A 27,014-nucleotide genomic window follows, 5' to 3' on the forward strand; every position below is an offset into this window, starting at 1 on the left:
TGATTTGATAGTGAGAATTTCTTCTGGTGCAAAAAAAATCACACTGTGAAATTCTTCTGGTAGGTAAAATGGCCCAAATTACAGGAAAATAGCCTCCCATGATGGTGGCATAGAATTATTTTTTAGAACTATGGAAAGAAACAACATCCAAAAGAGATGAGAAAAATCTAAGAGGCTCATTGACAATTTTTTAGGTATCTTGACACTTAGGTAGGCTGTGACCTTTACTAGTAGAGAGTCGGGACTGGCACAAGTGAAGAATATGATCTTCTCTAGCAGAAAATATATTTTACTAGAAAGCTTCATAAAAGATTAGAGAGCATGTTATAGAGGAATTGCAAACCATCTTTGGCTTTGTTGACTTAAATAAAAGCCAGAAATATTGCCAAGTATGCTACTTCATGGATAATTAATGATTATGTATTAAAATTAAGAAAGTCTTTTTGGCTGAAGTGATTGTGATTCTCTCAGAATTCATTAATTCACAAAAATATTCATGTTGGCCTATTGTATTAAATTTGTGAAAGATGTGATTCTGGGACAAGGTACCATTTTGTAATAGTAATGCTAACAATGGATTACAAATGTGTGTAAACACTTTTTGTTATCCTCTCTTTGACCTCCATTATTTCAGTTTGCAGAGACTAAAAGGAAGTTCTGGGATCCATGCATGGATCCCATGCAGTTTTTTCAGACTATATGTTGGCTGTCACCAATCACCTCCTTATTTTACATGTGCCTCAGCAGAGTTTAAAGGAGGATCTGCTGCTTTATCTTGCCAGGCACAGAGGTGAGACTGACTGGCCTGTAGTTTTCAATTTTTCTTTTTAAAAATGGGAGTTATGTTTCCCCTTTTCCAGTCAGTGAGAATTTCACCAGACTGCTATGACTTCTCAGGTATAATGGATAGCAGCTTAGCAACTTCGTCTGCCAGTTCCCTCAGGAGCATGGACTTGTGCACCTTCATGTTCCTTAGGTGGTTTCGAACCTGATCCTCTCTTAAAATGGGCAGTTCTTTGATCTCCCAGTCCCTGCCTTTGCCTTCTGTGACTTGGTTGGCGTGGCTTGAGCCGTTGCCAGTGGAGAATGAGACAAAAAAGTCATTGAGTACCTCAGCCTTCTCCATATCCTAGACAACCGAGTCTCCTGTTTCCTTCTGGAAAAGGCCCACATTTTCACTAGTCTTCCTTTTATCACTGACATGCCTATAGAAGCTCTCCTTTGTGTCCTTGACATCCTTGGCCAGATTTAGTTCTATCTGGGCTTTATCTTTCCTAACCTGATCTTTGGCTGCTCAGACAATTTTTCTGTATTCCTTTCAGGCTACCTGCTCTTGCTTCCACCCTCTGCAGGCTTCCTTTTTGTGTTTAAGTTTGTCCATGTTCATCCATGCAGATTTGCTGGGGTTTTTGCCTGACTTCCTCTTTGCTGGGATGCATCACTCCTGAACCTGGAGGAGGTGATCCTTGAATATTAACCAGCTGTCTTGACCCCCTCTACCCTCCAGGGCTTTATCTCATGGAACCCTACTGAGCAGATACCTGAAAAGGCCAAAGTCTGCTTTCCTGAAGTCCAGGGTAGTGAGCTTGCTGCACACCCTCCTTGCTGCCCTAAGGATGTATTCCACCATTTCATGCTCACTGCAACCAGTTTCCCTTGAGCTTCAGGTTGTTTACACTTCTGTAATTCTCTTTCTTCCTTGAATTAGTCGGCCTCAAAAAATTAAGGTTTAAAAATTTTCCCAAAAGCAAAAAATTCCCTAGGATTTGTTTACTAGCCACTCATTGAAACTTTTACTTTGTTTTGATGTTAATTGTTCCCGTTGGCTTACCAATGTCCAGATACAGCAAGGCGATTCTTGTGTTTCTACTTTACTATAACCAGGGAGTTAGGAAAATATTTAGTCTCCCTGAATCATGTGTTTATTCTTTTAAAAGAAGCAGAGCCGCTGTTTCCTGAAAATCACTGCTGATAGTATAAATAAAATTCTTGCTTCCTTGAAACCTGCAAGAATGTGTATCAAAGAATCATGTCTTTCTCTGTAAAGTCTATAATGTAACCAGAAGAGACTTCAGGAAAATCAGAAAAAAATTGTTGCATCATAACATTTGCAGCACCATAAACTTTTCTCTATAATGTGCCAAACTTTAATTCTCTTTAGCGTCATCACAAATACTATCTATATAATGTCATCCCAATAATTTCATAAATAACAAAATTTGTGGGTTTTTTAAGAAATTAATATTCTAGTCTCCTTTTCATTCCAATTATAAGTTTGTCTTCTGTTCTTTTCCTTCTTGCTTTCATAATTCATTTTCTCTACATCCTGTTCATGGAAAATGTGAGGATGAGGTGAATGCAAAATAAGAAAAATCTCTGTGTTAAAACCCCTTGAAATTCTATGGAATAATTAGACAGTTTGTAAAAGCTTTACTATGTTAATTGAAAAGGAATTAATACATATTGAAAAGGAATATTAATACATATGTATTTATGTATGCTGTTTTTAGTATGCATGTATGTATAATTATGGAGTACTGAAATAATTGCAGCTCATATATACAGACTATGTATACAAACAAATACATGTTCACATACATGTAAGTGCTTAAAAGTAGTAATTATTATTCCAAGGTGGTCTTTTCAGTCTGTTTTTAACAAGCTGGTGAAATTCATTATACCAGTAACATAAATGAATGAATGATCTTAGTCCCGGAGATCACTGGAACACCTGCTAGTTTTCCCAAGAAGTAGCATTAATTAATTTGTGGTGGGCTGGGGAAGAAGCCGCTACAACAAAAAGGACATTATAATAAAAAGTTAATTATGTTAAAAAGTTAAAAGTTAGCCCATTTAAAATTGTTTTGTAGTGTTATCCCAGAGACATTCCTTTGTATTTCCTCTTCAATTGCATATCGGAAGATGTGAAACATGCATTATCTGCTGGCTATCTGGCCTTATATATACATATATGCTATTTAAAATTATTTGTGCTTGTTTGGTTGATCTAGGATTGATTGATTCAATCAATTCAGAGTTTCTTTATTCTCTTGTTGTGTTTGAGGTTTTTTCCAATGATTCCAGGAGATTACTTTGCTGATGTATAACATTCTTTTGATATTATAACTATGCATTTAATTGCAGAACAAGTAAATATTTGCAGTTGACAAAATAAGACTTTCTTTTCAATTTTTTGTCTTTTCAATATTTTTGTCTTTTGTATAAATGTATATAAATGCACAGATTAAAAGGAAGAGTTTATTAAAGAATTTCCCATGCTTCAAATATAATCAATATAATTCTATAAACTTATAACAACAAACTATATGGAGCACATGATATAAGATGGGAGGTGGAGAGAACTGGGCTTGTTCAGCTTGATTAACAGAAGGCTTGGAGGAGACCCAATAGTAGCCTTCCAACACCTACGAAAAGGCAATCCAGAAGGCAGCCTGGCTGTTCACTGTGGTACATAGTAGGGAGATGAAAGACAACAGAAATATACTGAAAAGAAGTTCAGAGTGTATGTAAAGGGAATTTTTCATTTTGAAGACAGGCAAAAATTGGAACACATTGTCTATAATGGTTGCACAGTTTCCATCCCTTGAGATTTTCAAGACCAGACAGGATAAAGATCTGATTTTATCTCATAGATGACCCTGCTTCAAACAGGATGGACTAGAGGTCCCTTCCAGACTAAGTTATCTGATGATATTATGAAATAAACTCTAAATTAGTACCCCAATTAAAAATACATGGGCCAAAAAACATGATTTAAAAAGAAATATCAAATATATCTTGACCCCTGGAATGTCATATATATTATCAGAATGTTTTCATCTCCAGGAGGTGCAGCGTTGGATCTACAGGCTTGCCCACCCAAACCATTCCGCTGGATTCTTGACATGATGTGGCTAAACCTAGTGCAACTGAGCAAACTTCCACAGTTTGCAGAACTTTTGAATCAGGTGATATCTACTAATTATCTTTTTAATGTTAATCACCTGTTTCCCAGTCATAATTGTGTTCCCATGCTGTACATTTGGAACGCACAAGAGATGTAGTCCAGAATGAGACTAGTGAGAATACAAAATAAAGGCACAGAAATGAACAGTTAGGTAGAATGAAGGGTGTATCTTTATTTGCTTTATGGGTGTTTTTTCTGCTTTATTGTAATTTATATTATAATCATTGAGGTAGAAAGAGAAGAAAATGGGAGAAAGAACTGTTAAAAAGAAAGTGCAAGACAGACAGAAATAAGGAGAAAGGACAAAAAAATAGAGGTGTCAAAAAGGCTCAGAAAGTTAATCTATGAGTGTCAGGTTTTAAGTTACCATGTTTTATGTCTTGAGTCTGGTAGATTTTTACAGGTAATTTGTTTGCTGCTTGTTTTAAATACTCTTTTCCATTCCTGTACACATTTCTTTTTCTGTACCTCCCAAGCACTCCTTTCAGACTGAAAGACAGGACAAACACTAAGTTGTTCTTGCTTTTACAACATGGGTCAACCAAGTTCATTTTGTGAAGACGTATTCCTTTTAAACAGTTAGATAGCTCTATTCCTTTTCACAATGTTACTACTTCCAGCTGTGATTGAGTGAGAGATGGAACAAAGATGTAGTGAAAGCATAATGATCTTAATGAGTCCACAAAAGTCCCTTTAGCTCAGTACCCTATCTCTGACTGCAGTCTAGGTTTGAGACGGTACTTCCTCTGAAAACTCCCCTAGCATGTGCTCAGACTGTCAGTTTATGTAGAACTGAGCTATTTGCTTATAAAGCTTTTTTTTTTTTTCCCCTCAGACTTCAGAAAGTGACATTCGGTATTAATGAATGTCTCTGAATGAGTTTCATTATTGGAAATATGCAGTTGGAAGAGGTCCCTGTATGTTTGTTTCTCCATTCTTGGTGTAGGTTGTTTTGGAACTACTTCTAGTTGAAACCAAGTCAGTCAATTGGACAGAACTCCTTAGTTTATAGTAGGCATATGGAATTGTATTTCAGAACAGATGGTATCAGTGTGTTCCTTGTACTCCTTCCAGTAATCTAAGAATACTTCAGTAGCTGACTCCTAGTTAACGCATTAAAGGCTGAACTTCACAGCAATTTTCCCTGCATTCTGTCCACCAGTACCCCTTGTTCTGTTAGGTCATGTATTCTAAGAGGTCCCTAAATAATGATCATGTCTGTGGTCAGATTTATTCTTTCTCAAATCAAAAGCTTACTAAAGTCTGTTATTTTTAACTGTCGGTTCTTTGGCTGACTGGATTGCACTGGGACAGATTTTTCTGTTCCTCTTAGTACTTTGTGATCAGAAAGAATAAATTAACCACAGCATGTTTCTCTTGTAGTATAGAATCCTTCTGCTAATTATTGATTTTTCTTAAGTAGCTGCATGTGTTTTGAAGGGGAATCCATGGATAAGCAATTAGGTTAAAAATCTGCAGCTTAACATTAAGTGTTCTGTTTATGGTATCTTAATAGCAATTCACATGGCATATGTCTTAAACACTGTAGACTCTTAATGTTACTTGTAATATATTCTAATAAAATAATAGACTCTTATTAAAGTATACATTTAGAAGGCAATTTTGCTATAGCTGAAATATATTTATATGTGTATTAATGTAATAAATTTAGATAGCCTGTAATGAAAAGAGATGGAAGCGCTGGTTTGATAAAGATGCTCCTGAGGAAGAAATTATACCAGATGGATATAATGATTCACTTGATATCTTTCGCAAGCTTTTACTCATCAGGTGAGCAACTTCAGAAATTTGGGAAATGATATACATGTTTGCATCATGTGTCTCAGTCTATCAGTATGGTATTATCATAATATTGTAGTTTTAATTAATTTCTGGGTGACATGAAAGATTGTTTAATTTACTCACACAAAATATGATTTAATACAGTCACTTCAGAGCTAGCCTCTGAAGTGTCTGAAAAAGTTATTTGTAGAAAATACTTTTTATAGCTTTACTTTTATGTCACGATAAATGGAAACTGGGAAGCACATTACAGCCTTCTCCAAAACACCACTGAAAAAGTTTAATTCAGAAAGTTTTCCAAATTATTTTTTCCATTTCTTTTGAAATTAACTATCTAAATTAACTATCTATTAAAACTACTTTAAATAAGTAATTAGGAAAAAAGGGAGATACTTGTGAAAATGCTGAACAGGTATTCAGAAGTCCCATGTGAAAAGTGTGCTATAAATGATTTTATTGCACCAGCTAAGATCTCTGTGGAAGAGCTTGGGAGCGAATTGATTTACCTAAAGCAGTGTTCAGCTGCCTTATGCATGAGATCATATCTTCCTGCATTCATTGTATGCTTTCCAAGTTCTTCAACAGATAAATCAGAGACACTACAAAAAAACCAACATTAATTACTAGACTGTGATTTGTTTTTGGAGCAAATTCAACCTGTGCAGTAAAAATACCCAGACCCTGATGGAAGAAGCACTATATTGTTATATGCTGTACACTCTGAGAGGGAGCACATAAGTCCAAAGTCTTTAAATTGTAAGCATATACCTAGAAGTTTTGCAAAGTCATATCTTTTATCAGAAGTAGTTGTTTGGAGTTTTTTCCATGGGAAATAAAAGAAGGACTCATCCTCAACACAAATGCAATCCAGTGCTAGAGAATTGAGTCTGTATGCAAAAAGACTGACAGAGCCAGTGAAACATTTGCAGGATTTTGTTAAAGGACAAAACCACTCTTATATTTCCCTGCTTGAGTCCTTGGATACAAAAGCTCTGTTTATGAACTATGTCCCAATCTGATAAACATACCTAGAACAGAAAATTCCAGTGAAATAGTTTACTTAGGGCAAAATTGTAAGCAACTGAAAAATACTGAAGACATAAGTAGAGGCTAGACTACTAGCAATGTCTATTATATCTGTAAAGACAAACCTACAAGCTTATATACGAATCTTTATATATATGCGCATATTATGAAGCAAAAATCACTGTTTGATAAAAGTAGAATTTCTAGTTTAAGTCTGGCCTCTGCAAGAGGAGGAGGCATTGAATTTGTATCTCAGTATATTTTTTTTACTTCTAGATCATGGTGTCCAGACCGAACGCTTTCACAAGCCAGGAAATATATTGCAAATTCTTTGCATGAGAAGTACACAGAACCATTCATTTTGAACTTAGAAAAAACTTGGAAGGAAAGTGACACACGAACACCTCTCATTTGTTTCTTGTCTATGGGATCTGACCCCACTACTCAGATTCATTCCTTGGCTAGGAAGTTTAAATTAGGTATGAAGTAATTATTCATTGTCATGTTAAGATACAGAAGAGTACTGTAAGTAATTTCAGAGATCTTTTTTTTATGAAAAGTATTTCTTCAATTCTGTTGCACTATTGGTTGTTCCTGAACCATCATCTTAGAGATAAAATAATACTTGAAGTAAAAGATAGGTGGTATTCTGAGGAACATTCTGTATGCAGTTGGACTTTAATGTTTTTGATGCCTTTTTTTATAAATTTTTATCGTCCTTCCCAGTGATAATATTTTTTTAATCCCTAACTATCTGATAGTTAGGATTAATAATATTATTATTTTTTGATTTATTTATTCTGGCACAGTGATAATACTGGTTTCTTGTTTTAACTCTTATCTGCAGGTAACGTAAAAATCAGTAATCTACTTAGAAGATTACTTTGCAACAAAAAGTACCCATAAGAACGGCATTTGTATATTCTGGACTTTATGGCTACATTATGTAGAAATTTTGAAAAATTGTGCATACAGACTGAGTTGGAATTAAATACATGTATTCATGATATTAGTTGCATTAGTATGTTCACAAATGCAATTTTACACATAGTGCTCGTTTACATGCCTTCATTACCTACACTTAAAGAAAAATCTGGGTTTGTATTTCAGATTCCATGGATTACTTCATAAAAATTCCCATTGACGTTAGTAACGTTAGTCACAGTCTTTCACTACAGACACTCTAAATATTATGTGTGTATATTTTAATGTTATTTTACAAAATTTCAGTGTTTAGAAAGTTTAAGCATAGTAATATAATAAATACAATGGTGAAGAGTTTCTATTTTCATATTTTTTGTATAAAAATGTTCTTAATTGTCCTGTATTTATAGAACTCTTTTTTTAAACTTAATTTGAATTCTTCCTTTTTCTGAAGAATGTAAGTTCATTAATCATATATTGTCAAATATGTTGTAGAATGTAGGACCATCTCTATGGGTCAAGGACAAGAAGTCCATGCACGCAAATTCGTACAGATGTCAATGCAGCAGGTGGGAAAAAACCACAGCAATATAAGTTGATTGTCAGTTTTAACGTTTTTTTGCATCTCTTTTGCATACAACCTTTATAATGTTTTTCATTTTTGCTTGTGTATGTGCATGCGTCAGTGGAGTCCAAATCAATATTTCTGCCAGCCATGATACTGGGCAAGTTTTAAAAGGTAGCACATTACCTTCTTATCATTTTTACAACAGTAGAAGGACATCATGTCCTAGTTCTGTCCTGCAAGACTTGCAGTTCCCACCTGTTTGTTGGAATTCCTTTCCTCATCCCTCTGCCCCTGCCATGAGAGCTACATGGTAGTTGCGTAGTTTGTAATAGATAAAATGGTGAGTGCACACATAGCTTAAAGCTGTAGATAGAGAAGGTCGTGCTGGCTCATAATACTACTTAACATTTTTCTCACATCTGTGCTAGTGAGGGGGCTTCTTGCTCACCAGCTATTGTTTTTAGTTCTTTGTTTCTTGAATATGAAGACCTTTTGGGTTTGAGTCCCAGAATGTCTAAGAATTTCCAGACAATACTTAAGAATTTTTCTATTGCATATCTTATTATGGCAAATTATGCTCTCAGACAGTAAAAACATGAGAAATCTAAGCAGCAGCTCCAGGAGGATGGCAATTAACGCCTCAAATGCAATATAAAAGTTACAGTGTAAAGGTAACACAGTCTGGTCAGCTGGATACTTCAGAGTTGTAGGCAGCATTGAGAATGAAGACGTAGAGCCTCAGCTGCCTGCAAACTCAAAGTATTGGGAATTAGTCTTATTCCATATTCTGAAGGACTAGAATATCTTTACTAATAGAGAGCAGAAAATTGCAAGAACTATTTTGATAAATGAAATGTATTTTTCGACTGACCATAACCAGCAGTTAAGTCCTTGCTAAGCCAGGAATACAGCACTGCTTCTAATGCTTACCTGAATAAACCTGATCTGACCTATGTTCAGTAAGAGGTTGGATTGGAAACATATTAACCTATTTGTTAACCAGTATATGCTTTCATACCAACAGTGGGGGTATCAATTAAAAGTTAGATAAAAAGTCAAAGATAGATTCATTATGAATTTAAAACTTAACTCCTTATAATATATCTGTTAGTTTCCCCTGGGCCTCTGTCCTCACCCATGAGAGTTCTGGGCAGACAAATGGTAACGAGAAGATGACCATACAGAATGCTTTGCAAGAAAAAATGTACTTTTGAGACTGTTTCAGATTTGTTATCAAAATTTTTTCAGATTTCCATCTGAACTAAACAGGTTTTTTGTCACTTTATCCTCCAATATTTTATCACAATGATATGAGGAAACGCTTCTTTCTTTAGACTTCTGCAGTGTCTTGTCCTCTTAATCTGGTAGACTGAAGTGTTTCAGCGCTTTTCCAGGACTTCCTATCTTTCATGCAGAAAAAATAAAAGGTCAAGCAGTATCAGTGCAGGGAATTACAGTTTTACTTCCTGATATTTGTAAGACATATTCATCTGAGGGGAGAAAAAAAGTCTCTTGCCAGATGATATTTATTCATGTCAGCACCGTACAGTCTGCTTCATTTGTGTTTCTCTATTATGGACATATTTAATACTTCTATTAAGTATTAAGTGTGCCTTTCCTGCACACTTGCTAGACATTACTGTATAATCCAAAGTTCTCTAGCTAATGCAGCATTTCTTATGGAAGTTCTCTGTACCGCAGTAACCTCTGAAATGTTGTGACACCAGTATTAGGGCATAGATGTACACCACTTTGGAAAAAGAGAAAATATAAATGTCTTTCTAGTAGATGGCATTTTTTATGATGTGCAAATGCACACATATATCTGTCATACTTTGTGTTTGTCTATCTAGAATGGTCATCATAAACCTCCAGTTCATTTGAATGGTGAAAACTGAGGCAACCCTGCCTTTCTTTGTCCTCAATTAAAAGCACAAGGATACTCAAAACAGTGCTCCAGCAGAGCATCTAGTAACAAATTCTGAACTAAATGCCTTGGTCATGTACACACAACAGATGGAGGGATATGGGAACATCAGATTTGCAAGAACAAAACACTTCATGAATATGAAGACAAATACCTGGGCTGGCTTTTTTCCTACTTCTGGACAGGAGCGTATGATTAAAAGTTTTGTGCTGTGTTACAGGTAGATAATTTTACAAAACCGAGCCTGATTAATTTAGAAACTTGACAAATTGAGTAGAGCTCTTTCTTAAAAAAGTGAGTCCCCATAAAAAAAAGGAAAAAAAAACCCTTCTTTTAATATTTTTTTTAGTATTCATGAGTTCACCGTAAATATACCAATTATATTTTGTTATAAATAACACCAAATGTTATTTTTTATTATTACTAAAACAAAATCATCAAAATTAGATTACAAGCTGTTGTGAAATCCACGTGTCACTGTTCAGAACTGATTAAATAGTGCCCCATTTTAATATCACACTTCTGATTCATGAGGCTTCTAAAGAGATGCTACAAAAGCTCATTGAATTTAAATACATAAGTAGAAGTTCAGAGAGCTAATAATCAAAACAGAGCTTTCGTGTAACTTGAGATCTGAATAAGATCATACTATGTGGAAGTTGAAATTGTGTTTATTGCAGATAAACTAATTGCAGTTGAAAAGTTTTAGAATCTTGTTACTACCTCTTTACAATTACTTTAGATTATGTTACTAACAATTAAGTTTTTTAAAAGATGTATTCTTTAGAATTCAGCTATTACTTTTGCACTCACATTCTTTTGGACCTGATGGCAGGATTGCTTATCCCTCGTGTTTTAGTGGGAGAGGACAGGAATTGCTTCTTTTTGCCACTAGGTAGCACTGACACTTTACTTTAGCTCTGGTTGTGTTATTTTCATTGTGAACAACAGGATGTGGAAATAATTTTTGCACTAACTTTTCCTATTTGCTTTAGCTGTGCCAATATAAAATTAAATTACACACACTCCAACAAAAAACCTCCAAAACATATACATATCCAAGTTTGATTCTAATATTGACAGTTGGTTTTAGCATTATAAATAACTTTTTCTAAATTTTATATGGTAATAGTCAATATTTGTATTTAGGGAGGCTGGGTGTTACTTCAGAATTGTCATCTTGGACTGGATTTTATGGATGAACTACTGGAGACACTTCTTACTGCCGATATACAGGATAGCACATTTCGAGTTTGGATAACTACTGAACCACATCCTAAATTCCCAATTACGCTGCTACAGGTTTGTTCAAATCTTTAATTCAGATACTTCCTGCCATCAAAATTATTTTGATTAATGGTGTAAATAGAAATGAAATAAATGGGAGAGGGAACCAAAGCCCAAGAAAAAAATGAAGCACTTAAATGAAAACTATCAGGCTTTACCTGTATCACTTTTTGCCTAGCCATGTACCTTTCTGAACAAGTAATGCCTGAAACTGCTCTCAGACCCTTCCATATTTCTCTACCTGAAATGAAGGGTAAAGGGAACACAACATGCATGGACGGCACAGGTCAAAGAAGTTACCTGTTTTTTCTCTGGATAAACTGTAAATGATTGTTCTGTAAATCTCAAGGAGACATTTTTCATCACTACCAGGAAAATCACCTAAACTCTTACAAAGTGCATTTAAGTCACTTATGGGTTTCTAGCACTCTCAAGAGTGGGTCGTAATGCCAGTTAATACCTAGTTCAATAGTCATGTGTTGATATTTCTGTGTTCATAGACCCCTTTCCTCTTAAAAACAGTGGAAGTCTCCTTAGTATTTCTCATTCTCTCTAAATAAAACCAAAAGCCTTACCTGATACCTAGGATGTGAAAGGGGGAAGGGCTTGTTTCTCAAATGGATCTGTTAGAGTACCTTCAGTAAGAAATGTGTCACCATGGAAAAAGATGGCATATAGTAAGCTAGCTGTGTGGACCTACATTCTCTTGTATTGTCTCAACAGAAAATTAAATCATCTTCAAGGGGTTTATGAACAGTGGGTTATCTAAACATACAGTTTCCTAAAAGTGAGAATAGAAAATGGACAGGGTTACTAGATGAAATGTTTCACAGGTGATTTTCCAATCTATAGTGTCATGTTACCTGTTAAAAGATAATTTGATTTCTTCATACAGAGCATTCATCAAAAGCTGAACAAGATATGCTGTCAAATGTAGAAAGACTGGTTAGAAAGTGTTCCCCTTCAGTCCAACATTCTAGTGGATTCATGTGCAGATAGGTCCTTGCAGAAGGCTGGAACTCATCTCTAAGAGAGCTTGCCTAGGCTCTGCAGCCCAGAAATAAATTTGTGAGACTGAAGTTGAAAAGTCATTCCTTAAAAATAATTGAAGTTCTTTACTACAAAGGTGGAGATAGTAAAACTGCCAGGTGAAGTACCTATTCCTGAGTGCTTCAACTAAGTGTCTCTGAGAAGAAGCAGTGGAGTCATACTTGCATTCAACCTATGGGTAGCCTGGCATTTAATATCATTTCAGTGCATGCTGCCATGTTACTCAAGCCAGCCAGACACAAGTACTTACTGTTGGAGGAAAAAAAATACGCTTTTTATTTGGATTCCTCCAGCATTTAAAAGTGTCTCAAGGAATACAGATTTTGGTAAGGCCAGTCTGTGTCTGAGCTGATAGACTGAAGTCTGCCCATGAACATGACCCAGCACTGGAATGCAATAGTCCACTGGGGTAAGTAGTTACAACATTCTCTGACCTGAAAATCTGTGCTTAACCATCACTCTTTCAAATACTTTGCAGGCATGTTTGACAACTAAAATTTATTAGAAACTATTCCCATTAGGCAATTTACGTGAAACTAAGGTGCAGTATTCTAAGAGGCTGTGGCACTTTACTAGCACAAATGCAGATTGTGTGCCTGCTGACCAGAGTGCCTGGGAAAATTTTCAAGTGAATCTTAATTTACAGCTGCAGACAGAACCACAGCATCCAGAGTAGCCACTATGAATGCAATGATCTGATCTGAGGAGACGAGAGATTTCTTTGTGTTTACTGTGAAGTCCTGGGACCAGAAATACAACAGAGTTTTTGTCATCTACTTGGGATAGTTCCCTTCTAACGTTAAGTCATCGAATTAAGGATAGAGAATCATATGATGCTTTCTGAAAAGTTGCTGTCAGGTTTTTGATGAAAATTCTTAGATCTGTGAACAAGTGTCAGTGGTGGACTGACTTTATAAACTGAAAGTCTGTGTTCAAAATCTTAAAGTAATGTGTGTTGCAGAGTATTGTGGCCTAATCTAATATGTACTCCTTTTCTGGACTTTATAGTAAAACTACATATCAACTTTATATCTACAATGCTTCAACTATTTACATTTTATATATAACTAATAGTTCTGACATTTTTGTAGGTTGCTGGTTTTGTTCAGTAAACAAATGCAATTCATTTATCTTTTACACATTACAGATTGCTATAAAGTTCACAAATGAACCTCCCCAAGGTGTACGTGCGAGTTTGAAAAGAACGTTTTCTAGAATTAATCAGGATCTGTTAGATGCTAGCAACATGCCTATGTGGAAACCCTTGCTGTACGCTGTAGCTTTCCTGCATTCTACTGTTCAGGTATTTCTTTGAAAGTTTGCAAATACTGTTAAAATGTGGAGTCACTATAACAGAATTTCCTGAAAATACACATTCTGGTATCTGTTTTAGCATCATGTTGCAGGGATGAAGCTTTAATTTCTATAATCTGTATCTCAAGGTTCCTTAGTCTCCTAATTGTTTTATAAATTTTACAGAATTTTCATGCTATGGGCATTTAGAATGAGGATTTTTCTCATATAATCTTGGCTGTAGAAAAGTCAGTCATTTAATTTAAGGGAAAACACCATCTCTGTAGTCAATAGAAATAAATAAGCACCTCAAAAAAGAAAATCAGTTTATCTGTCTTAGATGTCTTTCTATAGAAGAGTTAATGTTTTTTTGGGTATATGTCAGTCTTTCTGTCCTGTGATTTTTAAAGGCAACCCATATCTCTAGCTTACAGTAGCTGTCTGCTTTCTAGATGGCTAAAACTGAATAAAATTATATCACTTAGCATCTTGAGTTTATCTATTTTACCTGTGTCAATGTGTTTTCTACATTACTTCCAAAGTGAGCACAATATCTATACTTTGTACTTTAGATACATGTAAGTTTTGAGATCACAATTAATACCAGCATTTTGAGCTCTTTGAATGTACATTCTTTTCATCAGGGATCTCAAAACAGTTTTAAAATGCTGTTTAAACCTTAGGCTCTGTTGAGCTGCTCATGCTTTCAAATATAGCAAAGATGGTGAAAGGAAAGACAGTTTGTTGTGGTCCCTATTAAGATAAAGTATTCCACATTATTTTCCTACTACTACTTTTTCTAAATAGTGAGAAACTTGTTCTGTCTACTGCCTCAGGATTACACTGTTCTCATGGAGGCAGAAGACCTAAGCTTATTCAACCATCAGTACTTTTAAAAAATATTATAGCTATTCATCTGTGCAGAAAATTTATTTGTGGATTCCCAATCAGCATGCAATTTATACATTGCCGTGCCTTTAATCGGCCAATTCCTAATATCCTTAGGTGATAAGATTGCTGTGACAAATATAGCTTAAGAAGTAATTTACAGAATTTGGCAGAAAATCATTATATCTTTCTGCAAGGTGTTATTGGTTAATGCTGTCTCATCTACTTATAAGCAGTAACTGATTTTGAAAAAATAAACTTTTTTCCAATTCTAGTTCTTTCAAAATTTTGTAGCTAAGGTACCTAAATGTTACTTAACTAGATGTCAAAGGTGGTCAGTCATAGTTAACCTGGTAACTTAAACCCCAATAAATATAATATTACTTAGTTAATTTTAGAATGTCTGTACTTCATTTTTTACTCATTTAATAAATGTCAGCACTATTCAGCAATTTAATTCTTAACTTCTTGGATTAATTTATTTTACAGTCTGAAAAAACTCACTGAGCAATGTAACTGAGGTGGTTAAAATAAAGTTGTCAGAAATCTAATAGCGTGGGTGTTTAAAATATTTGGGCTGCTGATTATATTCTCTTACTTTATAGTCAGCTATTTCTCTGTTCCTGCCAGTGTTATCACTTTATTTTCAAATATATCTGCAATAATGAATTTGAATAATGTAGTGGTGGCAACCTTATAACATACCTGTGAATTTTGGAAAATGTGTATGAAAAAAATACAATGAAACAGTAAGACAAAAGGGGCAACCTAGAAGCCTTTGGGTAACTGAGTAAATACAGAAGCTTGAAAAAATGACATTATCATTAATAGAAAGTATATGTGGAAAAAAATAAAAAAATGTAGAACTTGGAAGTGTTGAGTGTGCTGGAAATGCAGCAATTCAGTAATTCTTTAAATTAATTACCTAATATAAAAACCTGATCACCAACACAAGCATGAGACATATCAAACCTATGACTGATACATTGATTAGGAAAAAGGTATCAATAGATGATTCTGTTGCTTTTTCTATAAATATTTATCCCTTGTGATGTTACTTAATAATAAACTTGGAGTTGTACTGATATGTAGGAGGCACGCAGCTATTTCATTGACTAGCTTTCTTCTTCAGTTAAAATCTTTACTCCACTATTATTACTATCATTGAACTTTAATAAAGAGACAAAATGATATGCTGTTCCATAACCATATTTGAATTTAATTGTATTCCTAAGGAACGCCGCAAGTTTGGGCCTTTGGGTTGGAATATTCCCTATGAATTTAACTCCGCAGACTTTACAGCCAGTGTTCAATTTATAGAAAATCATCTAGATGAATGTGGCATCAAGAAGGTGAATAATAAATCTTGCAGACACTGTATTTGTTTTGTACAGCATCTGTTATTTTTTAGTTCACATTATTATTTATAATAGTTTATTCGTTGCTATTCTTTCAGTGCATCTTCTAATGATAAAAACTTCAGAGTCACTGTAAGACAGTCAAGCTGAAATATTTTGTGTGCTGTCATCCATGTAAAACTATGTAATAAGAACTGCAGAAATTTATCTTGTTGATTTGGGGTTTTTTTTCAGTAGCGTATCTAAAATATTAACACGTCTATACGACATCTGTTTTGGAAAGGGAGCTAAAATATTTATAGAGTTTGACAGACCAAATCAAACTTCTGTATGGCTGCTGTTTGGTCTTCTACTGTTTATCAGGGAATTATATAATAGAATAGGCAGTCCAAGCCAAGCAGCACTATGTCAATAGAGAAAGATGAGAAACTGAGCAAAGGGAAAAGAAAAGAGAGAGAAGAGGCAGTAGCAGCTAAGAGTGATTTCAGGACATACAAGGTGTAATCAGATATATTACTAATAGCAGGATCAAACCCAACTCTTATAAAATTATTGAGCTAAACTCAGAAAATAGATTAGAAAAGAAGTTTTTTTTTTTTTGAAACAATGGTCTTTTCCACTTACATTTCAGAGCCTTATGAGCTTCAGATGATATCGAAATTACAGGCTTGATTCCTTTGTCTTACATGTTATAACTACAGTCTTTTATTTACTTCACTTGCATTCAGGGGATATCATGGAACACAGTACGGTACATGATTGGAGAAGTACAGTATGGAGGCCGAGTCACAGATGACTTTGATAAGCGTCTTCTTAATTGCTTTGCAAGGGTGAGAGATCTTGAAAATAGCAGTTATTTGTTATTTTTATTGGCAGCTGCAATTCAGGAGTCTGAAGATCTTCTTTCTCCTGAATATGCACTACTACATCAATCTATAAGACTCTTAAAAGTAAAATGAATTTTTCAAAACATTCTTTGGCAATGCAGTTCTTCCTCTTGGTTTGTCTTTAATGAAGAGCAGAAACTATCAAAAAGACCTAGCTGGAACTCAAACACAGAAGACATAGCTTTTAATGATTTACTCATGTATTCAAGTAAAATTAGACGTAGTGGCTACAACACGAACCCTAGTTTTCCAAGAATAAATAGATATAGATAAAACTCTGAGTAGCAGAGTAATTGTGCTTTTTTGGTCTGGATTTTTCACAGGTATGGTTTAATGAATCAATGTTTGACAGCAATTTCTGTTTTTATACTGGATATAAAATTCCAGTGTGCAAAACCCTGGATCAGTATTTTGAGTACATCCAGTCCCTCCCTGCCATGGACAGCCCAAAGGTCTTTGGTCTCCATTCTAATGCTGATATTACGTAAGTAGATATTAACATATTGAAAACAAATCCCTATTAAATGTTTAAGTATTGTATATTTTTCATTGAAAACTTAGGATCCAGGATAATTTCATTATTGAAGTGTGTACATGATTATGAATGCAATATCTTGAGCTACATTTTACATGTTCTTTTAGTGCAGTCAGAATTCTTATTACTCCTCATGGGTTTTGATTTTTTTTATTTATAAGCATTATAAATCTTTTGTATAAATACATGATACAAGGTTCTATACAGTTCAGCTAGAAAAAGTTTCTAATATTTGCCTTCTGTTCCAAGTAGTATATTATTTGTTTCATGCACATTCTGGATTGTCATTTGGTTTACAAGCATGCATTTGGATGTAAATTTTGTAGCTGTCAGTGTTGCCATTATAATTATTTAAAGGAGGCTTTTTAACCTCACCAATACTAACACCATTTAAAATTTTATCTTTGACTTAATTCACTTTTTCATTCCAAATGATGTGCGTAACAGCTTGGCTTTTATTTCCTTCTAATGTTATATGCCCTGTGAAAGGATATGAATCATCATCATATTTTTTTCTCTGAAGTTCTTAATAATTCTGCTGTGAATTACTGCATTTTCATTATGTCCACATTCATTGTTTCTTGACTCAGTTTTTTGTATTTTTAAACAAAAGAAATGTTATTCAAATGCTCAGCTGCTGTGGAAACAAAGCAATAATTTCCCACAATTTTTCAGTCTCAAAATTGAGAGACTAATGCCATGTCAAAAGCCCAGTATTTTACGCGTGCTGTGAGAACCGTATACAGTTTTATTGTTAAATCTGCCGAGCACTTAGCATTGGAAACATATGCTTCTGAAGAAAAGAATCTCAGAGTAGGTTCTGTTTCAAGTCATTCTTTGATACTTGCAAGACTTCCCTTACAGAACTCTAATTAAAGAAGCACCATGATTTAACAGAGAACTAAACAAATTCCCAAAGAAACACATGCTTTGGATCCAAAACTATACTTCTAGGAGGGCTAATTTATAGGAGGAAACTTGAGACTAACAGTGTTGGAGGAGTTTTAGTGAGCAGGAACAGCTCTTTCATTTCTTTCTAGTACCATTTTTTTCTTCCACTTGGTACATCAGTATATTCCTGCTACTTTGGTCCTTTTCTGGAGATTTTCTTTTGTAGGCGTTTCTTTAGAGTTAGGAGAAAATGATCCAATAGCTTCATGGGATTTTTTCCTTTTCTTATCACAATCTGTTATTGGCAACTATGCACATGCACTGTCTGAATTTCATCTTTGGCACTCAAACCAAATGGATTAGCATCCCATACAATCCCATAAAAAGTTGCATTCAAATTCTCCTTAAAATATCCAATCATCTCAGAGCATGCAGAAGGCTAACTGCCAGAATTGGAACTCTGAGACTGCCAGAACCTCTCCATGTTACTGTTACTGAGGACAAGAAAGACCTTATCTCTCACTAGTTTAATGGGACAGTTTTTCAGTTCAGCCAAATGCTCAATCCATTGGTTACAACTGTAAGACTTCACTGAATGTCAATACTTTCATCTATTTGGGATTAACACCTGCAGTCATTGAGGATAATTTTAACCTGCTATGTGAACTATGGGCTCCACAAAGGCAACATAGTTACAGGTACCTGGGCAGACAAGGAATATTCTGACAGTATTGTCAAAACCCCTTCTGCAATTGATTCTATACTGAATTAAATCTATAATCTAATTCTATACTGATTTAAATCTAACTGATTGAGTGGTGAATGTGAGGGTTTGAATACCACATTGCATCAGATACTGCTCTTTTCTACACAAAGCTGGGGTAGTGTTTCTGCAAACTGCATTTGGCCTTAGTTTTAAGTTCCAATACATAAAATTCCTGATGGCAGAGACTCCAGTTATCAAACTATAATAGGCTGTGGAATCCAAACTTTCTAAGAAGGTATTCTTAATAATACCTTTTGAAGTAAATCGAAATCCATTGAAAATTCCTTTTTTTTTTTTTTTTTAAATTCTTATGACACAATTTGCTTTGCAATACTGCTTCAGGGAAAAACAATATAAAAAAGCTATAAAGTGCTTTATCTTCCATACTCACTTTTAGGCAAAATGGACGCTGTAAATGAGATTCATTGACTGTTGCTTTAGCTTTGTCTGTGGTTACTCAAGACTTCCTTTAACGTAATAGAGAAAAATAGATCCTTATAAAGTGTAATTCCTCTAATCACAAAGCAGACTTCTAAAATAGAGGAGCTGAACCTTGCTTCTTTGCATTACCTATAGGGGAATCTAGACAACTAGCTGTTATATAGGCATCTGTGCGTAGATGTCTAAATGTGATCAGGAGCACCCCATCAAGTCTATCTGATTTCCTTCCCAGGGACATGGTACTTCTACAAACCTGTGCAATCTTTTTTTCACTACTGTACTTAAACATTTTATTGGCAATGTAAAGGAAAGTCAGCTTTTCCAAAGCACAGAAAAATTTTGTTTGAGAGTGTCTTTTATATTCAGTGTCCCACTGTTAAGTGAATGAAATTTCTTGCTTCTATTTTCTCCTCACTTCCACACTGAAATATTATTTTTGATCACACACACATTGAGATGAGTCTTTTTATCTTTTCTGTTTTTATTTACAATAAGTCTTCTTGTTCAAACTGCTATTGCTATTCATGTTTGCTTCTTTATACAAGATTCAGATGAACATTTCTCCTCTCCAGAAGATTTCTTGCTTGCGCCATTGAAGAAAGGAATACTACTTAACCTTGATTCTGCTCCTTTGAGGTTACTTTTCAAAAGCTGTTATCTATCTATTTTTCCCCTCTTTTTTAAACTGTCTCTATTTTTGTTTCTATTTGGGATAAGACCATTCATTTTTATAATTCTGCAATATTTTATACTTTAATTTATGTAATAATCATGGGACCTATTCCTTCCATGTAGAAAAGTCTGACAGCAGTATAGGAAGAACAGTGCTTGCGGTGTGAAGAGGAAGGTTCACATCTCTCTTATCACTAGTTGTTTGATAATCAAGACCCAGACTAGGGTTTATAACCACCAATAGGAAAGGGAAATATTATTCCTTGTTACAAAACTTTTATTGCATCTTCCCAGCAAACATCTGTTGAGAATTTCAGGCATATGCCATTTTCTTACCTTTCCTTAGAATTCCTAGAAATCATATAATAGGATTTTCTATTCTCAATTCTGTTCTCAATTTTCTGTTCTCGTATTTCTATTCTATATTTTCATATCCTCAAAGGTCAAGAAACAGTCTGTGGAACTCCTTCTTAGCCCTGAATTAGAAAAACGGTGAGTGTATAACAAGGTGTGTAGAATGAAGTTTATACTCTTGACAGGCATGGAAAATCATATGTTGCTCACTATCAGTGTGCCCAGCTTGGTGCAGGATGCAAAGGAAAACAATTTTTTCTGAGAGCTTTGATTTAACCTGTCGACACAGTACATTTTTTCTCAACTTTCAAGTGCTGTGTTCTACAAAGTGTCCTTTTAAGTATTAAAAAATCCTATGTAATTTTTAACATATTTCTTATCCTCTCAGATACCAAAGTAATACAGCAGGGGATGTTCTAGATACTATCACCAACATTCAGCCTAAAGAAAGTGGTGCAGGACCTGGAGAAACTCGTGAAGCAATTGTATACCATTTAGCTGAAGACATGCTAGAGAAACTTCCTCCAGATTACATACCCCATGAGGCAAGATAATCTTAGTTGTTTTCCTACTGTTCTCTCTGTTGGGGTTTCACATTACGACATTCCAAAAAAGAAACCCTGAACTGTAAAGAATGATCATATAGCTAGCAGTAGATTCAAGCAAGGAACCAATGTTTTTATCACTATCAGCATATATCGATATGAGGCTTTTTATTTAAAATCAAGACATCCAGCATTGAGCATGGAGATAGGTCACGGAGGCTCTGTTTGGACTTCCAAAACTACATGTGAAAACAGAGAAAAAAAATCACTCCTGACTTTTTTGTCACAGCAGTCTCCTGGGCCTTCTGGGTGAAGTCCTATTCTGGCAAAATCATGACTATCAGGTCATATCAGATAAAAAAAAATAAAGATAAAAATAAAAACTGCAACAGCTTTGAAGAGATGTTAGTTGAAAAACGTGAAGTACAAGTCTACTATTTACTTTGCCAAACACAAGAAAGTTAAGATGTCATATATTACAATGTTATTTCAACATTTCGGTTTTAACTAAATTCCTTCTTCTTCACTCCTATATTTTAGGTAAAAGCTCATTTAATTAAAATGGGACACCTTAACTCTATGAATATTTTTCTTCGGCAAGAAATTGACCGAATGCAAAGGGTGATCACAATACTGCGCAACAGTTTGAATGATCTTAAATTAGCCATAGAAGGAACTATTGTTATGAGTGAGGCAAGTAAATGTATATAACATATGGAATACTCTATTTTAACTATTACCTTGATTGTTTTGGTTCACATATTATAACTTCATTCCTTCAGAATTTGAAAGATGTATTTGATAACATCTATGATGCTCGAATTCCTGAAGTATGGAAAAGAGTGTCTTGGGATTCTTCAACTCTTGGTTTCTGGTTTACTGAACTTTTGGAAAGAAATAATCAATTCTCTACTTGGATATATAAAGGAAGACCAAATGTGTTTTGGATTACTGGATTCTTTAATCCACAAGGTAAGGGTACTGAAAGGAATTGAGTAATAATGTATTTAATCATAAGTGAATGGTCTTTACTAGATATCTAATTTAATATTACACCTCGCAAATTTTTTTCGTTTTTGTCAGAATATGTCATAGAAGCCAGGATGATAAATGGATTAAAAAAAGAGATTAGATGAAGTCACGGGAAACAGGTCCAATGGTAGCAATAAACGTAACTGTCCAAACTTAACCTTCAAGCTGGGAGGTCATTAAACTCCAGATTGCCAGAATCTGGAAGAACATAGAAGGGAAAGGATTTGTGCCATTTTGCCTGTTGTAACATTATTTCATTAAGCATCTGCCTTTGTCTAGAGCCAGAGACAGGAAGCTTGTACAGATACTGTTTTATTCTGACCCATAAACACAGTTTTTGTATTACAAGAAAGAAAACTTGAAGTTAACAAATCAAATGCTTTATCTTGTTGACATTTTGTAACATGATATGATACAACTTTTAAAGAAAATATGCTTTTCCTATGGTTTCAAACTGTTACATTCATTACAAACTATAAGTTATAAGTATTGAAGATCCTTAATCTATGGCAGTATATTATTTATATGCTGTACAGCAGCAATAGGAAGAATTTTTTACATGAAGAACAATCATTTACTGGAACAACTTCCCTAGGGACAAGGTAGTATCCCTATTGCTGGAGGTTTCAAGATGCTGTTGGACAAGGTGCTAGATAATCTCATCCAAGTTGGGGTTTTTTTGCCCCGGAAGGGCTGGACCAGGTGATCTTTCAAGATCCTTTCCAATCTCTTGGATCACCAGGACATAGAACAATGGACTGTTCTATGATTCTATGGACATGCAATATACAAGAATTTATAGCAGTTGTCTGTCTTTCATCAAACTCTAGTCTAGAGAGAATCATCAAACTCTAGTCTTCGCAGTGTTTCCATTTCACATTATTTAATGGTTTGTACAAATTAATCAGCCACACTGCAGAATACAAGTAAACGTTATCTATCATTATTTATTATAGCATATATTTAGAATTTTATAGGAAAAAGGAAGAAAAACAATTTGTAATTACCTTTGTAAGTAACAAAACCTGTTACCTTATTAGATGCGTGTTCATAGAAGATCTCATGTAGCCTACACAACTTTCCATCAAAATTCTCATGAGAAACTTCTTCCACATAACAGCTACAAGGTGTTTTTTGATTAGGATTAACCTCTGAAATACTTGAATATTTTACAAGTTATCTTCACTTTGCGATGTTTCTGTTCTTACTGGCCTTTCTTTGACCAGGGCTGTAAAAAGTATTCATATCAAAGTACATTTTGGAGTTGCTCTCAGAAACAGTTAAGGTGTCTGGAGCACACCCAAATTAAAAAAGATGGTATTGAGATGCTAGTCAAAATGGCATTCCATTTGTATCATAAATGGCACAGCCAGTGCCTCAGGGGCAGCACTCATGGAGGATTAAAAGAAGATAACGGACCAGATTCTTTTGACCGAGGAAAATATTTACCCTAACAATAAACAAATCTGAGACACAGATTGTCTTGAACTTGATAATTGCTTTAGCCTCTGTGTTCCAAAAACATAGTCCTGTAGATGGAGAAAGGAGTCTGGTCAGTGCAAAAGGTGTGCTATAGCTAGAGGTGAGGGTAAGTATAGTTACTGTATTGATAATACCGCTCACCAGGAAATTCTGAGTAAATCGAATCATATAGTAAAGTTTAAAAATTGACTGGTGTGAGGCAAATCAGAAATTGGACTACCCTGTGCTACCATTGCAGGAAAATCTAGACAGATTTCACAGGTGAATCAAGCTTTAAAACTATCATAGCATTGGAAAATACATTATAAAGTTAAAACATGAAGATTGTATTTTATCAGTGTAATGGAAAAATCTATTTATAGCACTATAAATTATCACCAATTTTATTTAGACCTGTTGTGATTTTTTTAGCAAATATCAATATTTATCCCTATAAATTCTTCTTATTAAAGGACAACATATCTTAGTGGTGGCACAATGTTCCATTCAGCAGACATGGTGCTTAGAGTGAACTGGCTTATGAAAAAACAAATATCTTCTAATAGAGATTAATTATTTTTCAGGAGGATTTAGAAGCATAGATAACACAGATAACACTTTTTTTTATCAGAATATAGTATTTGAGAAATGAATACATGTTCATTTCAAGTACTTTAATTTAAAATAAAAATAGCCTTTTTCCTAATTTGCCTTTTCATAAATATTGGCTCACATAATTGAGGTCTTGCATGCCTTCAAATTCCTTCTTGAAACACAAATCTACCATGGATTCTGTAGCTGATTGCCTAATGATAATTTGTAAATCAATATGCTGAGCAGACATTTGTTAACTGAGTAATTCAGTGGGGGCAAAAGAAGTATTTTATGTGCCACTTAAAAATATTTTTTTCAGTGCAATGCATTCTATGCCACTTTTGTCATTTACTCCTATTTTGTCCCCAAAGCCAAGTTTGCTCTCATTACTGAAGGTGCTAATTTTCAATAGAACTCTGAATATCTGCCTGTAGCATTCAGTGCAGAACCATGCAGATAATGGAGCAAGATATTTTTCCATTTTGTTTTGTGGAGTGAGGTATATACTAAATCTCTGGCTTAATTTCTCAAGGATTCCTGACAGCAATGAAACAAGAAGCAACTCAAGCACATAAAGGCTGGACTTTAGATACAGTTAAAGTAGATAACGAAGTGCTAAGGCAAAACAAAGAAGAAATCACAGCACCTCCTTCTGTATGTATGACATGCAAAGATATTTTAGTATTACTTTCAGTATTTAATTTATAATGCGCATCATTCAGCCATTTTGGAATGCTAGAGGAAAATGTCACTATTGTCTTCACCTCACTGGTTTTGCTCAACATAGAAGATAAAAATAAGTATGAAGATTTAAATTTTTTTATTTTGCAGTTAGAAAATATTTTATCGAAAGAACTATTTCATTGTATCACCTCTTGGTTTTTGGAATTTATAGTAAACTTTAGATCAAATTGTGTAGCGTATGGGCTGTATTAACAACTTTTACTGTCATCCATTTCAGTAGTTTTATCCTCAGAAAAAAAGGATGATGTTATGGTTTAAACTTAAATAGTTTTAAAAGATTCAATGTCAGATATTTTTTACTATATAATATATATTCCTTTTAGTTGTTTAAGCCACTTACTCATTTTAACAAACAGATGCTTTATTTTGTGTGATGTATCTACTTACCGTCTCCACAGGAAGGAGTATATATCTACGGACTGTACTTGGAAGGTGCAGGCTGGGACAGACGACATAGCAAACTCATTGAATCTACACCAAAGATACTTTTCGTCCAGCTGCCTGTGGTGCATATGTTTGCTGTTAATACAACCAGTCCCAAGGATCCCAGGTTCTATGTTTGTCCTCTTTACAGGAAGCCCAGGAGGACAGATCTGAACTATATTACAGTGATCTATTTAAGGTCAGGAGTGCCTCCAGACCACTGGATATTGAGAGGAGTGGCTCTCCTGTGTGACACCAAATAAACTATTTCTCATACCATAGCAGAAATAGAATATATGGCACATGTAACCAATTACATGTGTAATAGTTCTACTTCTTTTTATTTGATGGCCACTGGTCATTGGACTAGAACTTTCGTTTCCGTCTTGGCTTAATGTTTTTTCCCTCTTCTTTCACTTATAACCAGTTACATGTTATTGTTCTACTGCTTTTTATTTGGTGGCTACTAGTCATTGTACTAGAACTCTCATTTTTGTCTTGGCTTAATGTTTCTCTTCCCTCTTCTTCCAGTATATTCAGTTTGTCTTGGCTATTCTGTTATAATTTTAAAATAAAGTTTTCACAATTAGTTCACTGATTGTAGTCTTTGATGTTTCCCTTATATTACTTAAAAAAGGAATATTTTATTTAATAATACAATTAATGTAAAATAAATGCTGTTAAACCTTAGAAGAGAAAGCCCTAGCTTTTCACTTTCTTTCTTACATACAGCTTTTAGCTTGTGTTTCAGTGATGTATGATCATAACTGATAACAATGTAGAACATAACACAATATAAGTTCTCCTAGACACAAGTTTTTAAATATTCCAGCGGTTTTACATGATACTTACATTATTTTCTTTGACTCTGCAAGAAACTTTATATTTGAAACAGAAAAGTGTATTTGATCCATATTTTTTACTTGGTGTTTTTCAGAGTTCACTTGTTCTTATTAAGCTACATAGATTAAGCAAAACTACACCAGGAATGTTTGTGTCAGGAATATGTAACGGAGACTAGTACATTCTTTATCAAGTTTAGCTGTGTGGGAACTTAGGTACAGAAGTAGAACAGTATCAACTACTTAGTACAGATGTTTTTGTCATTAAAATAGAGAGCCAGGTTATCTACAACTACAACTACAATTACTTTACTGTGTTTCATCTTAGCTCTAAAACATAGGCTGGAATCCTTGTAGTGCCTATCACAACATTATTCTGTGATAAACCTGATGAGCATCCATGAATTTTCCAGACATAATTAGTATTAAACTAATTCTATCCTTGCAATACTAAACAACATACGCAGTCTATACTCTCTCTTTAATAATCTGCATAAAATTTGTTCTTCCTTCTTCAGATATCTTTATTTGGCAATTCAGTTTTTTCACTTACACCCTGAAACTGGACTATGTTCTATCTTTTGTACCTTAAGGGTGATCAAAGGCATCTGCTGTGGCAACGTGGAGCCTACTACTTGATGAAGTCCTGGGACATGGCTCTGGGAATGGCTGTTCCTTGACTTAGAATACTATGGCTTTCTGTTGTAGGATATTGTCTTGAAGAAAGGCTGTGGCA

The 27,014-nt window shown here is 34.5% G+C and overlaps 1 protein-coding gene across 2 annotated transcripts in view; it reads left to right on the forward strand.

The window, feature by feature from the left end:
• The window catches only part of DNAH8 (dynein axonemal heavy chain 8), a 139,251-nt gene extending 113,425 nt beyond the window's left edge, over positions 1 to 25,826 (forward strand). For both annotated transcript variants that reach the window (XM_009564269.2, XM_054062587.1), the window contains exons 76-89: positions 3,847 to 3,968; positions 5,640 to 5,758; positions 7,073 to 7,275; positions 8,216 to 8,289; positions 11,365 to 11,517; positions 13,700 to 13,855; positions 15,969 to 16,085; positions 16,820 to 16,921; positions 17,302 to 17,462; positions 21,026 to 21,182; positions 21,723 to 21,875; positions 21,965 to 22,154; positions 24,802 to 24,923; positions 25,412 to 25,826. In XM_009564269.2, coding sequence (XP_009562564.2) covers positions 3,847 to 3,968; positions 5,640 to 5,758; positions 7,073 to 7,275; positions 8,216 to 8,289; positions 11,365 to 11,517; positions 13,700 to 13,855; positions 15,969 to 16,085; positions 16,820 to 16,921; positions 17,302 to 17,462; positions 21,026 to 21,182; positions 21,723 to 21,875; positions 21,965 to 22,154; positions 24,802 to 24,923; positions 25,412 to 25,699 — 2,117 coding nt within the window. In that variant the 3' untranslated portion in view covers positions 25,700 to 25,826. The remainder of the gene's footprint in view (positions 1 to 3,846; positions 3,969 to 5,639; positions 5,759 to 7,072; positions 7,276 to 8,215; positions 8,290 to 11,364; positions 11,518 to 13,699; positions 13,856 to 15,968; positions 16,086 to 16,819; positions 16,922 to 17,301; positions 17,463 to 21,025; positions 21,183 to 21,722; positions 21,876 to 21,964; positions 22,155 to 24,801; positions 24,924 to 25,411) is intronic.
• Positions 25,827 to 27,014: the final 1,188 nt, after the last annotated feature.

This window comes from Cuculus canorus, chromosome 3 (genome assembly GCF_017976375.1).
Source record: "Cuculus canorus isolate bCucCan1 chromosome 3, bCucCan1.pri, whole genome shotgun sequence".
In the NCBI taxonomy this organism is placed as follows: Eukaryota; Metazoa; Chordata; class Aves; order Cuculiformes; family Cuculidae; genus Cuculus; species Cuculus canorus.